The following is a 16,612-nucleotide window of genomic DNA, read 5'->3' as shown; positions in this document are numbered from 1 at the left end:
GTAACAGATTTCTTTCCATTACATGGTTGAACAATTTGTATTATGCCTGGGGAATATTTTAGATCCTTTTAGAACGCAGATTTTGTTCTCAACACACAATGCACAATAGCTCAGTATGCGTCTCAGTAGTAATGTCCATCGAAACATCTTGAATCAAACACAAACAGCGACGTGGCGTGTCTTCTTCTGTAAACGTTAGAATATTAAAATGTAATATTATACACCTCAATAACGCACAAGTGAGGGCGCTTTATGGCGGACCTATACACATTCATATTGTAGGCGAAGCGGTTATGCGTGACGTCATTCTCAACTTTACTTGCAATGGCGATTAATACGCCCTCCTCGTAACGGCCGCCATATTTATTGTAGGGTTTGTTTCAAATTTTAATCCGTAATCATCCTCTTTGCCGGTGTCGAGAAATTGGTCTGACCAGTGTAAATCCTACGTTGAATTCTTTTTCTAATGGCCGATGCCGATAAATTGAACATAGACAGCATTATAGCTCGTCTTTTAGAAGGTAAGTTTGAATGACCTTTTGAAATTGTACAACGGATTCAGTTCGACATAGTTCATTTGACTGCGGAGTTTAACTTGTTTCGATGAGCCTGTGCTACAAGATGTTGTTATCTATAAACTATTGCATAGTTTAGCCGATTCTTTATTGTATTGCCGACTGGAAGTCGTGTCCTATTTGTCTGTATTTTTGTTTCTGTTTTTGAAAACGCTTTTGTTGCCAAGGTAGAGAGGAAACTACAAATAAGTCGCGAAACTTGACACGCCAAATTCAAAGCCGGAGGTTCTAGACCGGCCCCGAAAACCTTGTTTTGCTGTGTTATGTAGACAATTATTGTCGTTGTCATTTTCTCTATAGTCTGTGCATAAATAATCGCGTTGTTTTGAAGGTGAGGTCATTTTTAATGGCGAGAGAAACCCCAAAGCCGGAAGAGGTTTCTTTTGTTCAACGTTTAATGCAGTTTACAGAGAGTATATAACCCTGGAATAATGTTTGAACACTGTCGAGAAAGCTCCTTTCTATGTTATGTTGTGTGGTTTCATATATTTTTCATTCCATAATTTTAAATCGTCTTTGCTTAGAGGGATGTCGCCAGTGTTTTCAAAGCAAAACATGCAATGTTGTCTACTGCCGAGTTCGAATGACTGACAGGTCACATTAATCCACCCCCGGCCGGCATGTATACATCACGTGATCGCCATGGCCATGACATCGTCTATCTAGTTATTGATAATGTACATTATAAGCCCAAGAGTGTAAATAAATAATAATAAAAAATTGTTTTGATAAACAATGGAACTTGCTCAATCTATACTACCTTATTTACAACTATTCTGAGAATTATTTTGTAGTCAGTTGCCAAAATGGCTTGCAACTTTGCAAAACATTTTTAGTTTTTAGGGGATCTAGGCTTGATGGTTTGTTGACAGGTGCAGTTTTGCACTATTCTATTGTCATACTTAATGAGGTTAATTGCATTTTTTTTCAAAACAAGGCATGTTTGTTAGAATGCATAAACAGGTTATTTTGATGCCATAATATTACTCTAATTACATGCAATGTAGATGTGCAAGAAATGAGGACCAGTTATTGGAAATGTACACTGCATTTGCCAATCATTAATCACCCCTATCTGGTAGTCGCATGTCATGCCATCCCATCAGTCAAACAGCAAAACAATTTCCAAGTGTTTTGCAAAACGAGCTATAAAAGGAGGTCGTTGGTCCCAGGGATTGTTTACTTTAACTTTCCAAATGGTTAGGTGTTGTTTTTTTTTTTTTTTATTTAAATGAAACCTGTTAACATATATTCTTTTGAAATATGAACAAATGAATATTATAATTTGCAGTCGTGGAAATAAATATTTTGCACATAATGTTAGAAGCTTGTGATTATAAAATAACTATGGTATGTTGTGGGCAACAACGATAGTGTTTTGTACACCTACATATGCTATGCGGAATGGAAATGTACTAATATCAAAATACAATGCTATGTTCTTGAGAAAACTTTTTAACGAGTGCTGGGAATAAGCTTGATAAATGCTTAGGTTTGTTGTGATCATTATTTATGTTTTGATTCTTCAAACAAATTTACTGGTAGTTTTGCTATTCAACTTGGCACAGGTTCATGGCCCGCAGTTAAATTTTTATTCTAGTGGCAATGGGCAACAAAGTTAAAATTGTTGGTGGCCAACAGGAAAATTCAGTAGCTAAGTACAAAATTGTCCGCACCAGAATTTATTATGTTTTACAAATGGATAATAAATTCAACTGAATATGAACGTTTGTAAAAACTTGTAGCCCCACCTCTTGTTCTCGTAGTTAAGTTTCAGGCTTTGCAACTTCTCTCGAAGTGAATCAGTCGCCAAATGTCAGGGGGGACGTGCCTAAGCCATACACTGAATACCATAAAAACCTTGTAGTTGTAAAACTATTCTTTTTGCAAGTGTGTGAATTACTAGTATGCTAATGAAAACCATGATTTTTCATGAATAAAACATTTAATTGTAATTAACTCCCACTAGTACTGTAAATGCAATATTTATTCCGTGTCCTTGTTTTATGAACAAAAAAAAATATAAAATCGGATAGAAACATTTACGGGTTAGGGTTTTTTAATCAAAGACGGGTCTTTTGATATCTGCACTTGATAGGGAATTCTGTTAACAAATCCATCGTAACAATAACAAATCGCCGTTTTGGTACTTTTAACTAAAGGTGGTAGTAAAACCTGTCACAGTGCATCCTGTCATCACAGCATTTCAATTTTGACATTTATGTGAAAAGTACAAAGACTTGTTTAGATGAGTGCACTAGAGTATCTTTTTATTTGAAATAGAATTTCATGTGCAGTGCCCCTGTCTGTTTTGGATTAGTGTACATGACCTTGTAATAGAATTCAATGTCAAAAAGCTACTGTAAATACCTTATTTTAGCTGGAAATAATTTTCACTGAAAAGTCTTTTTGATTAATTTGTATGGAGTTTATTTTCACTGATTTTTGATGAATTGAATGTAAAATACAGGAAACAAGGTATTTTCACTGGATTTTATTTTCACTGACTCGTCCCTTCAGCAGAAAAAATGGCGAAAATAAAAGTATTTTACAGTATCCAGCGATTAGTTTGTGGCTATGCACTAAAACGTGTACATTTCAGTGATTTTTCAACATCTCCGAATAGTGGAGTGTCTGGTCATGGTGGAAGATAGTACATAAACATGGACAAACACTATACTTCATTTGTAGTAATCATGCATATATGGGTTCATTGCTTGTTCTGGATTTAAAAATTTATCATTGCATTGCATTACTAAAATGCAAGATCTGGTAATTTTCACCGACTCATCCCAGTGTTTACTTTGTTTCAAAATATTGAGTACTTACAGACTTTTGTCTATAGTCTAAACGTATTTATATTCTATGTGTAAAAATGTCTGGACTGCTGTAAAGACAATATTTTGAAAGAAAGTAGGTAATCAGTTGTAATCTGGTAACATTCAGAGCTATCTGAATGACAAAATCTAGGTGCTTTTTACTGTAATATGTGAATGTGTTTCAATGAGTCAACATTGTGATGGTACATTGGTTTCTGTCAACATCTATTGAGTCATTTCCCTTGGCTGTATTTTTAGTTTGATTATCCTACATGTATTTCAACCTTTGTGGCTGACTCATCTATGTATATAGAGGAAGATAATAGCTGTGAATGTGTAATAGCTGTGTTTGTTTATATTATGAAGGTCTGTTATTCGTGGCAGCAAGAACTAGAACTTGCTATGTTTGATTTACTCAATTTATTGTAATGAATGTGAATTGTATCATTAATGTTTCAATTAGTTGCCATTTATATGCAAATTAGCTGTGATTTTAGGTGCTGACTGTATATCATTCATAACATCTTCATGCTTTCATTGTTGTAGTTTCATACCATCAGAACACTGAAAGTTGGACAAAAACTGGTCACTGGACAAATGGTAAAAATTTGCATTTTTCCATTGGCTTCTATGGTGTAATTATTTCTTCATGTCTCAAAATTTTGTTTGAAGAGGTGGATAAAAAAGTATATTGTTGAAACAAATTCAAAAAAAATTGTTATTTCATTTACTGAGTTTTCCTCTGTGTAGCGAAATTTCCATTTTATTTAATGGAAAGTTCTTTCTTAGTGATCATTTACTCATGTTATTTAGCAGAAGCAATGTTCTAGCATCTCGGCTAATATTAATATCACTGTGAATTATAAACAAGCATTCTGGCAAACCTAGTGAAGAATGTGTGAACATAAAATGTCTACATATTTGCAGACCAGCAGAGTAATTGGCATCTGGCTGACTGCTTCTGTTGTGAACTCTGTGAAATTCCTTACAATTTAAATCCAAATACATATACCATTTGTATCTTACTCGTTTCCTCTACAACTGTAAATACAAATGCTTACTTGTAAAATGTTTTTTTCTCGTGGTTTACGCCATGAATTTGTGGGAAAAACAAATCCTGCAAGTGCACTGCATGATCTGTATCTATTTTAGGTCATGTTTCCATGCACGTTAGAGAATGAATTATTTTGCAATTACTATCTTGTGGAACAGCATTCAATTTCCGAGCATGGTTTTCACTTGAAGTGATAAGGTATTAAACATTGAGTAACGAATAATTGCCTGGAAGAGTGAAGACCTATTTATTTTTAGTGTGATGTAATTTACCCTTTGAGTATTCTCCGGTGAGGAAATGCAGTTTCATCAGCTAAACCCTGTTTTGAATTCAGTTCACATACAAATCTCAGACTGAGACTTGACAATTGAATCAAATAACATTCTATTATCATTTATTTATTTTCATAATGTCTGTAATGGCTGCAAGGTTTCATTACGCTCATCATTGTCTTGTGATAATGTACGTATGCCCACTTGTGTACTAAAAAAAATTGTCATTATTTCTGTCATCAAAGATGACAATTGCTTATTTCGAAAATTAAATCAGTGTTGACAGGTTTCTCAAATACTGATTTTCAAAAATACAATGCCATCCCTTGTTTATGCATTTTGTGGATTTGTAGAATTTTTGTTTCACTTTTGTATAATGCAGGTATTACTCTGATCGACCGGTTTAATGCCCAGGGTACTCGCCTCCAAAAATCTTGTGTTTTGTTGGGGGTTGGGTTACCTGAGCACCCCCGTCGGGGGGGAAAAGTGTGCAAATAACAATTTTAGCGAATATTACATTTTTGGGAGGAAATATAATTGCGAAATTAGTTGCGTCATTGGTTGAAACGGCACTTTTACAATGAAGAAACATAAATGATCACAATAATATGCACATTTTATTAAAATATTAAGTACCGCCAGATATAACAAGGTTAAAATTATTAGTCTGTTGGAACAGTCAAAGTTAAAATATTCATCATTATCTCCATTGATGACTGTATTCGATCATGCGCAAACTCTTGAGGAAAAGCATTTTCCACCATGTTTTGACCTGATAGGTCAAGTCTGTTATAAACCAATCAGAATACTGTATTGTGGGGTGAGGTGCTTAGCCGAATGTAAACCCCAAAATAGAAATGTCTCAAAAGTGGGGTGCTTAGCCGAGCGTATGGTTGTGTATGGTTTTTTTTGAAGGAAAAAAAAAATGAAAGTGAAATTTTGATTAGAGCATTGTCAATTTTCATGTGAATATTTTGTAGTGGATAAATAACAATTTTATTGTCAAATGTATACCCTTTGATCTTGCTTTATAAATGTACAAGTATCTGGTCTACTGAGATTGTTATTCTGTGAGAGACTAGTGTATAACAGCTGCAATCAATATGCAAATCAAATTCATTGTTTAAGTGGTCATTCAGTCTGGTTATGTAAATGTACGGTGGAATGTCGGGGAAATAAACAGAAATTTCACACCAAATTGACCACGCAGAGTAAATTTGTACCAAGAAAGAATTAAAAAAAATGCATTATTTCTAGTATAGATTTTTTATAACCTCAAAAATATTATGCCGAGCTAATCTCCTGTGCTGTGCTGTGCTGAATCTGTTTAGTTTTTACTGCTTTGAACTGGGAGAAACCAGAATTTATGGTATCCATGACAGTTGTGTTGGAAGTTTATTTTAATAATATTGTGCAGTTGTCCCGACATGCAACCCCTGTGGTCGATTGACTGGTAGAAAACCCTTTCAATCAAGTGCGCTGCAAATTTGTATGCATTTTTTGCCTCCATGATGTCTATATCCAGCTGTTATTTATTATCAGCACAGAATTTCATCTGTCCATCTCTATGGTAGTTTTGCTCAGATCTTTTTGTAATAGATATACTGTTTATGTGGGAAAACAAATTTATATCGAAATTTGACACCATCTTTATTTCTGGTCACTGTCAATCAAGTTAAATGTGTTGCCATGTTATCACTGGATACTTGTTTTGCCAAGGTGTGCTCTCTGGCTGTTATTTAGGATCATCACTTGACATGGGTTATATTAATGCATTCCTGAATTTCCTCAGTCCAGACTGTTAAAATGAATTAGTAAAACTTTATGGCATATACGATTCCCTGATAAATATTAATCCGTCCAAAGAAGGTCAACTCTTACAAGTTTCAAATTAGTTCTTGGCTATTTTAAGTGTCGTTTTCAGACTTGCAAATAACTCCTTCCACCATTTATCCAAGATTGTGGATATTGTACAGAAAGCTTATCAGTTTCACAAGACCGAAGTATTGATTCACCTACCAGGGTTCTCCCCAGAAAAAATGCATAGCGCCGGGGCTAATTTGCATAATAATTTGCATATCATTTACATATCTTTCCTTCATTGATTAACAGAACTTATTTACAATTATGAATATTAGTAAGCTCAGTAACAGGGCAAATATTTTTTTTTTATGGAATCAACACATTATGTTTCACAATTTAGAAGAGTTTGAAACATTCTCGAAATACAAATGCTACAGACTAAAAACAAACACAAATACATTATTGTTGCAATTTAATTGTTTTGTAAAACGTTGAAGGAAACGCATTCAAAACGTTAAGCCAGATTTATGTTCACGAATCTCATAATTTTATTCACTCCAAAAACATTCTCCTTCAAAAAATCGATCACGTAATTAATTGACGTATTGTTGTAATTTATTATTCGTACCATCAACTTCTAAAACGTTTACAATTACAGTAATGAACGAACAAATAAAGCTTCAAAAGGATCATCAAAGTTACGACGTGACATAACTTACTTGGCCATGTTATACACCAGTTATAGCAATAATTCCTCAACAAATTTTACTTCTTTTTTTTTTTTGATATGAAATGCAAGTAAAATCCGACTTATTTTTATCGGGAGCGATTATTTTTGATCACTTGATCGCTTCGGTAAAAAAAAACAGACCCGCCATGTTTGTGAAACATTAGCATTTGTCCTTTGACCCGATGGGTCAAGAATTCCATTAACCAATCAAAATGCCGCATGGTAATGCCGGTAGAACCCGAAGTTTTCCGAATGGTAGTGATCATAAAAATTACATTGCGGAAGTAAAGCGATGTCGTAGCACGATGTCTTGGCATCGATTTCAATTGAAAACTGCATGACAGCTTTCGAAAGAGGTGATTTGCAATTTTTAAAAGGTAAATTAGGTCTTGAAAGAAGAGTTTTTACATGATTCGCAATGATAACAGTTCAAATGTATTTTACCAAATCACGCAATAAACACGTTTTTTATTGAGTAGCGTGAACTGATCGTGAACTCCAATTTGACCATGTTATATCGAGGTGGAATTGATTTTGAAATAATTTTAGCTTTCAATCTAAAGACTGTGTCTATCGCAGAAAGTATTTACTTACAAAGAGGTGCTAATTCCACAAATTTGACTAGCCGCTACGTATTGTGCGACTAGGTCTATTGTTTATAAATTATAATCCACGACTGGCAGGATGCGTGTCGGTCGGTACGTAATTATACCAACAATCAGACAATAGTCCTCGTCGGAAGCATTTCCGTGGTGGTCACTAATTTTGAGTGACGGTCGGGGCCGACCGGCGTGGCGAACAAAGCTTTTTCACATCTGATATTGGCATGTCAAATATGAAATCAAGCGCCGAGGTGGGAACACATAGCGCCGAGGTCCCAAGTGAAGCGCCGAGATTCACAGGTATAGCGCCGCGGACCTCGGCGCTAAAAAGCCCTGGGGAGAACCCTGCCCACATATTATTAGTCCCCGCTCGGATGCAGTCCGAAAACGGGGACTTATGTTTTGACCTCCGTGTGTGCGTGCGTCCGGACCTGTATCTTAGAAATTCCTGGACCAACCACAATCAAACTTCACACATACATCATACATGATATTATACATATGCACGTCAATTTTTTTCACGATCTGATTCAAGATGGCCGAGTGGCGGCCATTTTTGTGCTAAAAATCATCAATCAAGCATTTCTCGGCTGTTTATAGATGGATTCTTTTCAAACTTGGTATATACATTAGACATTATAGGACCTTGTTGTATAATAACTTAAGCAGTTCTTATATGGTTGTCTTCTTTTTCTCTTGCAGTGCGTGGTTCAAGACCTGGCAAGAATGTTCAACTTACAGAAAATGAGATTCGTGGTCTGTGTTTAAGATCCAGGGAAATTTTTCTCAGTCAGCCTATCCTCCTCGAGTTGGAGGCTCCCCTTAAAATTTGCGGTAAGTACTTGATTTTGGGCATTTTTTTCATCTTATCCCCCCCCCCAATCTAATTTGACAAGGAATAATAATTTTGACTAGTCTTCTGTGAAGCACACGATTTTGTGCATGTTTTTGTTAAATTGCAATCTCAAACAGGGACTTGTGGTTTGTTTGACCCCTGTGTTCATGGCCCATCTGTATCTGACATGCCTACACTGATCACATTCACACTTGCATCAAAATCATGTATTTCTGCTATTATTGAACAAAATCTTGTTGTGCATGGACAAATTCCATTCAAACTTTTGGATACACAATTGGATATTATCAGTGCAAAGACGACATTTTTTTTTTTAAAGTGTTCGACGATGACTTGATTTGAAAACTATTACTAGTAGCATAACAATTCTAATGCCCGTTAGTGTTTATTTTTGCTTTACGTTGGCGACACTTGCAAAGCTTGGTGAGATTTGAAACATAATAATCCCACTATGTGCATAGTTTTTAATCCGCTCTGGTGTTTATAGAATTTGTATCCTTCAAAAAGTATTAGGTAGAACAATGTTTTTACAATGAAAAATGGGTCAAGTACTTTTATCTTGTATTATGTACAATCAGTCAGTTTAATAGTTTGTTATGTATATTTTTGTTATGAATTTGTCAATTTATCTTGTTTCAGGTGATATTCATGGTCAGTACTATGATCTTCTCCGGCTGTTTGAATACGGTGGATTCCCACCAGAAGCTAACTACCTTTTCTTAGGTGACTATGTAGACAGAGGGAAACAGTCACTTGAAACAATTTGTTTACTACTTGCATATAAGATAAAATATCCAGAGAACTTCTTTCTCCTGCGAGGCAACCATGAATGTGCTAGTATCAATCGTATTTACGGTTTTTATGACGAATGTAAGTATATTCCTGAATTTTTGATCATGTATTTTTCATAACCTCTAAATCTTGAGTATTTCATAGGAGAAACAATTGTAAATGTTTTGACATAAAAATGGTTCCTGTCTGGCATGCTGTTTTTTCTCTTTTCAATTTCTTTTAAATATACTTTTTTATTTTTTCAGGTAAAAGACGATATAACATAAAACTTTGGAAAACATTCACAGATTGTTTCAATTGTTTACCTATAGCTGCCATTATTGACGAAAAGATCTTTTGTTGTCACGGAGGTAATTTGATTATTTTACAACATTTGCATTTATTCATCTTTATAGTTCCATTATTAGTTCGTTCGTTTTATGGGTATTCAATTGTAATCACAGGTAGCATAGTGGTTGTTTACACTGGTAGGTGACCAAGTTTGAACCCTAAAAAAAAGGGGTTGGTCAACTTGTAGCCAGAGCTGAATGTGCTTCAGACTTGATTGAGAGGCCAAAAGCCACTTGCCAACATCAACTCATTCGTATGGTTTGTGGGTGACGCCAGGATAGTGCATTTCAATTTGGTAAAGGTAGTTGTCCATCTTCCATCATGTGTAGTCACATAGATGTGGTCTCTATAGTAGTTTGCCTCTGTGTGTGTGTGATCATGCTCGTGTACATCTGATGCTGTATCTCGGACATACCTCTTCAAACCTTGTACATGTTCAACATTTTGTGATTTTGTTATTGGGTCAAGAGATGGCCTACTGGCAGACATTTCTTTAGTAAAAATACATAAAATCAGGTATTTTGACATGTCCAGAATCAGATCTTGGGCATGTGTTGGACGATTTACAATGACCTTGGAGGAAGAATTGACAATTATCAGCAGTCATTGCAAACTGCTTTAATTTTTAATCTCAAGATTGTCGTAGATTTTGCTAATTTATTTTAGACATGTACATGCTTTGAGCTATTAACTCTATACATAGCTAGTAACAGACTATTTTATAATCAGATATGTCCGATTTTCTTGGAAGGAGCAACCATTATTGAATGTTGGTGCTACATCACTTTGATTTGCAAAGTCTATTCAAGGTGGTTGACTTAATCTATAAGGTCACTCAAGTACTGCAGCATCATATGCCTTTTGCATACATGTGCAATTCTTGAAGCTGATAAAAAAATGTAACGTAAAAACGCTCATTATGCACAGGACTATGAGCTAAATTATACTTAAATGTATAACATTTTGAGATTGAACACAAAGAAAGTATGTGCTTTGATTACTTTGAGTCACAATGATTATGAATAAGAACTTTTATACTAATAATAGGTGAATTGCCAAATGCTTCTTTTCCTTGGGTCATAATATTGAACTCTATTCCCATTTTGTAGGCCTCTCTCCAGACTTGCAATCCATGGAGCAGATCCGAAGAATTATGCGTCCAACAGATGTACCAGACCAGGGACTTCTCTGCGATCTCTTGTGGTCAGATCCAGACAAAGAAACGATGGGATGGGGCGAGAATGACCGTGGTGTGTCGTTCACATTTGGAGCAGAAGTTGTTGCGAAATTTCTCCACAAACATGATTTAGATCTTATATGCAGAGCACATCAAGTGAGTACATTTTATTAATCAATACTATAAACCGTTTAACCTTTTTAGTCCCCGTTCAGACACAGTCCGAAAACGGGGACTTATGTTTTGCCCTGTGTGCGTCCGTGCGTCCGTGATCACCTGTATCTCGAACATGCATGGACCGATTAAGTTCAAACTTCACTCATACATCACACATTATATGGGACATATGCACATGCATTTTTTTCATGATCCGATTAACGATAGCCGAATAGCGGCCATTTTAAGGCCGAAAATGCATCAAAATTGCACATTTTCACCATTCCGGACCCGGATCTCAGTTATGCATGGACGGATTTTGTTCAAATTTGGTACATACATTAAACATAATAGGACCTTGATGCACGTCATTTTTTTTTTTCGGTTCAAGTTCGAAATAGCCGACTGGCGGCCATTTTGTTTTAAAGAATTCAGTTCTGGATCCGTATCTGAGACATGTCTGGATTGATCAAGTTCAACCTTCACACACACAAGGTACATCATGTCACAAATATGTATGTGCATTTGTTTCATGATCTCATTAACGATAGCCAAATAGGGGCCGCTTTAAGGCCGAAAATGCATTGAAATCGCACATTTTCACCATTCCGGACCCGTATCTCAGTTATGCATGGATGGATTTTGTTGAAATTTGGTACATACATTAAACATAATAGGACCTTGATGCACGTCTTTTTTTTTTTTCGGATCAAGTTCGAAATGGCCGACTGGCGGCCATTTTGTTAAAGAATTCAGTTCTGGATCCGTATCCAAGACATGTCTGGATTGATCAAGTTCAAACTTCACACACACATGGTACATCATGTCACAAATAGATATGTGCATTTGTTTCATGATCTGCTTAACAATAGCGGAATGATGGCCATTTTAAGGCCGAAAATGCATCAAAATCACGTATTTTCACAATTCCAGAACCGGATCTCAGTCATGCATGGATGGATTTTGTTCAGATTTAGCACAATGTGTTGTACATATGCAGGTGCATTTCGGTCATGATCTGCTTTGAATGTATATGTCACTCAAATATGAACGGGACGGGGACGTGTCATTGACAATGACTTGTCACAACTAGTTCCCTCAAATTCACAAATTACTCTCGTTCATAACACTTTACTTCCGAAGATTGGAGCAAAAATAGCAAAAAATTTGGAGTAAAAACTGAAAATTGATTGAAATTTGTTTCTGTTGGCTCCAAAATAAGGGTTAATTTCCAGAAATATTGAAGAATATAAAAAACAAGCAGCCTGTCGGCTGAGATAGCTCCGCTGTTAGCAATGCACATTGCAATTAAAAAACAGAAGATATCATTAGTAAATGAACAATATGTATAGTATGAAAGCAACAGGACTTGCTGTTTTCAACAAGAATTCAAAAATATTACTTTTCACCAAAAATAATCATCAAAATTAGATAATTGAAGACATCACCACAAAATTAACAAATCTGAGAGGTCCACATGTAGTACCTATATATGTAATATCAAAGCAATTGGACTTGTGGTTTTTAACAAGAAGTCAAAAATATCGCTTTTTACCAAAAATGACAAAAATATTCAGCAAAATTAGAGAATTGAAGATATGATCATGAAATGAACAAATCTGAGAGAGGTCTACCCAAGGTACATATACACCAAGTATCAAAGCATTCAGGCTTGTAGTTTTCAAGAAGTCGAAAAAGTAAAACATTGACACGGACGGCCACGGACGACGGATGACGACGGACAATCACTCATAAGCTCCGCTCGACAAAGTCGACAGTGGAGCTAAAAAGGGGGCAGAATAATTTGGACGAGAAAGTATGGTGGTGAAAAAAGTTAATTTATGCTGCTAGGAATTTTGGGGATTTGATTGCATTTGTGAAGACAATTTCAAGAAAGTTGCTGTTGTATGACCTCCAGAAAAAAATGTCACTGCACAGAATTTTGCACTGACTCAAAGAAATTTGTACTTGGTGAAAAGCAAAGTACAGTAATCAGTGTAGTAGACAGGAAATCAATATTCTATGTCAGGTCTTTGATGGATTCCTAGAAATAACATTTGAATTAATACTAATGCGAGAGAATAACCATGCAATTCAGTTGTAAAAAAATAACATTTGAATTAATACTAATGCGAGAGAATAACCATGCAATTCAGTTGTAAAAAAATTGTAATGTTAAATAGAGAAAATCAGTGATAGCCTTGTTTATATAGAAACATCCATCATACTGTTCACAGATTGCAAGTAACTTTTAATCTCATCGTGAATGAGATTGAATAACAAGTTATTTTTACCTTGTTGTGGCTATCAGATTTTACTACAGGAATTTGTAACATCTTCTTGTCACTGTTTTGATGCCAGAGAAAAAACTTTCAATATTTGTTAGAATTTACTTTTTTGTCTTGATTATGCAAATTTGTCATTTCTATTGAGTTGATGTTTTTAGTGTCTCGTTGTGTGCCTGTGCTGATCCCTTTCTTGTTGTAGAAAAAAATGTCCCACAACTTGTTAGAAGCACATCTCTAGTAAAAGCACACATGAATAAAAAATTTATTGTATGCTGAATCGTTACTATCGTTACTGTTATTTTGACAATAGAAAAACACCTGTGTACTAATAAAGCAAATACAAATGTCAATTAATTTGTTGTATTAAGATGAGCAATTATTATTCATTATGTTACTGAGATAACTGAACAATGATAATTTGAAACATTTCTGTATCATACATGCTTTTAAATCAATTACAGGTTGTGGAAGATGGGTATGAATTCTTTGCCAAACGACAGTTAGTCACCTTGTTCTCAGCACCCAATTACTGTGGTGAATTTGACAATGCAGGTGCCATGATGAGTGTGGATGAAACACTGATGTGTTCCTTCCAGGTAAGAATGTCTCTCTAATTAATGTATAAGCACTATATATGGTAACATAATACTGCTTTGATGGAATACTAGATTGATTTGTTTCCTAAACTCCCTTAAATTTGCCTCTATTATTTTTCATCTCGTACAATTCAGAGCTTTACTATTGCTTCCTTCCCAGAGGGCAGTATAAATCAAGTCCAACAAGTAATACGAAGTCTTAATAGATTACGCTCCCTAGGGTGACATTATATATTCCTTTGATTTAACATAATGGTCTCCCTGTTTTTACAGATTTTTTTTACCTAACCCTTTGATTGCCAAAGTCGTCTTTTGTCACCTTTGACAAAATAATAATTTAATAACACGTATAATTTTTTTTCTAAATGTTGTAGAACCTGCAGTCGATATGAAATTGTCTGTCTGGTCCACACTTCTGTTTTGCCCTGAAATTTTAGCAGCCAAATTATGGGGCTCAAAGGGTTAAATATGGACTGCACTTGCCAGTAAAAAAAGAACTAAATGTTTGATATTTTGCTGAGTGAAAGGTTCCATTAATTAAAAATCCATGGAAAACAAGACGTACATTTACCTCTTTTGTGTTTCTTTCGTTGCTATTTTTGATTAAAAAAATTGCCGAAATGCATAAAATTGAGGTTTCATAATTCAAAAAACAGTGTAGCTACCCCAAGTTGTTTTTGTTCAAAAAAAGCCAATCAAAAAGAACAATTTAGCAAAGTTGTCCTAAATGATTTTAATACAAAATAAAGAAGTCTTGATCAAGTTTGTTTTGTAATAGACATGTACTGAGAAGCTTGACAGGTTAGAAACTGTTTTTTTTAGCTCCACTGTCAATTTCGTCATATTACTGATTTGTTGTCAACCATGTCAACTTTTTACCTTTTCGGCATCTTAGAAACCACATATTTATGTATTGGTATCTTGGGTGGACCTTTTCTCAGATTTGTTCATTTTGTGATTATATCTTCAATTCTAAAATTGAAATGTGCAATGCTAACAGTGCAGCAAAAATATTTAAACTGCCACAATTATTTTTTCTTTATTAGTCCCAGTTTCATTAACACTTGGTGTATACATTGTACACTATTTAGTCCCCATTCGGACGAAGTCCGAAAACTGGGACTTATAATTCGGTCTCCATCTGTGCGTTCGTCTGTGCGTCTGTCCGGAGTCGTATCTCAGAATCCCTTGGACTGATTCCATTCATTCTTTGCATGTGTCTAGTACCTTATGTGGGATATATGCACATGCAGTGGTTTAGCGATTTGATTCAAAATGGCCGACTGGCAGCCATCTTGTTTTTTGAAAATGTTGTATTTTGGACATGCGTTGTCCGTTGTCATTCAAACTTGATACATAGATTATACATGTTAGGATACATGTCCATGACGATTTATTTCACAATTGGATCAAATATGGCCGACTGGCAGGCATCTTGTTTATTTTTTTATGTGGCATCTTGGACGTGCTCTGTCAGTTTTCATTCAAATTTGGCACATACATGTACTTTATGCATGTTAGGATGCATGTCCATGACAATTTGTTTCAAAATCTGGTCAAGGATGGCTGATTGACAGCCATCTGACTTTTTGGCCTTACTACTATATTTCCACAATTTATTTACCATTTTCATTCGTATTTTTATTTTTGGCCATATTACTTCTACTACACGGAACATGTGTTTTGATGTAAATAAACAATCTGTTGTATACGCCACTTGGAACTCAAGTTTCAAGGACACGCTCGCGACAACCCCTTCGCTTTAATACGACAAGCACAAAGAGAACTTTCAAAAATTTTACGGGCACTGTGTCATTTTCAATGACTTGTGGATTCATGTCTTGTGATATTCAGATTAGATGGATATTTGTTTTAATGAATGCTGTTGACTGACTGTTCATGCCCAAATTTCATGCATTTCCTAAACACGAGAACTTGCAGGGATTCTGTCATCCATTCAGTTGAATCAAGAATTGAACAGTTTAAATTATTCGAAACAAGTTCTCATTTTTTTTCTGTTTTGCTCAACAGATCTTAAAACCAGCAGATAAGAAGAAATTCCCATATGGTGGTCTGAATGCAGGACGCCCAGTCACTCCCCCACGTGGCCAAGGCAAAAACAAAGGGAAGAAATAAAAACTGTTTGCAAGAAGTACACAATACTGTAAATAGATATCTATATGAAGAAAAGATCACAAAACATCATTTAAACTATGAAATCCTGTTTTAAATGTTTTTTTTTTTTAAACAAGCCATAATACTGTGAGGAGTAAATAAAGTTATAGTGGCAATGCCATCACTGTGTGTGCCAATAAAAGGCATAAAAATGAATTTGTCCTTTGATTTAAATTTTCATGTTAACTCTTCTCACTATAACTGATAACTTCTCACATCAGGAAATGACCTTCTGTGGCTTGTGATTGGACACTGCAGAGTCACTCAAACCGGTTTAATTTCTTGGCGGCCGGATACTGAGGGTGTTTACATTTTTTTTTACATTTTACGGAGTGACTTTATATTGAATCAGATGTTTTCTTTGTCAGGCGATTTGCTCATTAATTT

The 16,612-nt window shown here is 35.2% G+C and overlaps 1 protein-coding gene across 1 annotated transcript; it reads left to right on the top strand.

Annotated features, from left to right (window-relative positions):
- Window positions 1-328: 328 nt before the first annotated feature.
- LOC100378162 (serine/threonine-protein phosphatase PP1-gamma catalytic subunit B) lies at window positions 329-16,219 on the top strand. Its single transcript, XM_002734164.4, has 7 exons — window positions 329-521; window positions 8,558-8,689; window positions 9,351-9,581; window positions 9,749-9,853; window positions 10,943-11,166; window positions 13,916-14,050; window positions 16,082-16,219. Exons 1-7 carry the CDS (start codon window positions 467-469, stop codon window positions 16,184-16,186), a joined length of 987 nt encoding a protein of 328 aa, XP_002734210.1. The 5' UTR covers window positions 329-466; the 3' UTR covers window positions 16,187-16,219.
- Window positions 16,220-16,612: the final 393 nt, after the last annotated feature.

This window comes from Saccoglossus kowalevskii, chromosome 16 (genome assembly GCF_978046115.1).
Source record: "Saccoglossus kowalevskii chromosome 16, keSacKowa6.1, whole genome shotgun sequence".
Taxonomy (NCBI): Eukaryota; Metazoa; Hemichordata; class Enteropneusta; family Harrimaniidae; genus Saccoglossus; species Saccoglossus kowalevskii.
Note: the sequence above shows the minus strand (reverse complement) of the source record. Positions and strands in the feature narration are given on the sequence as shown.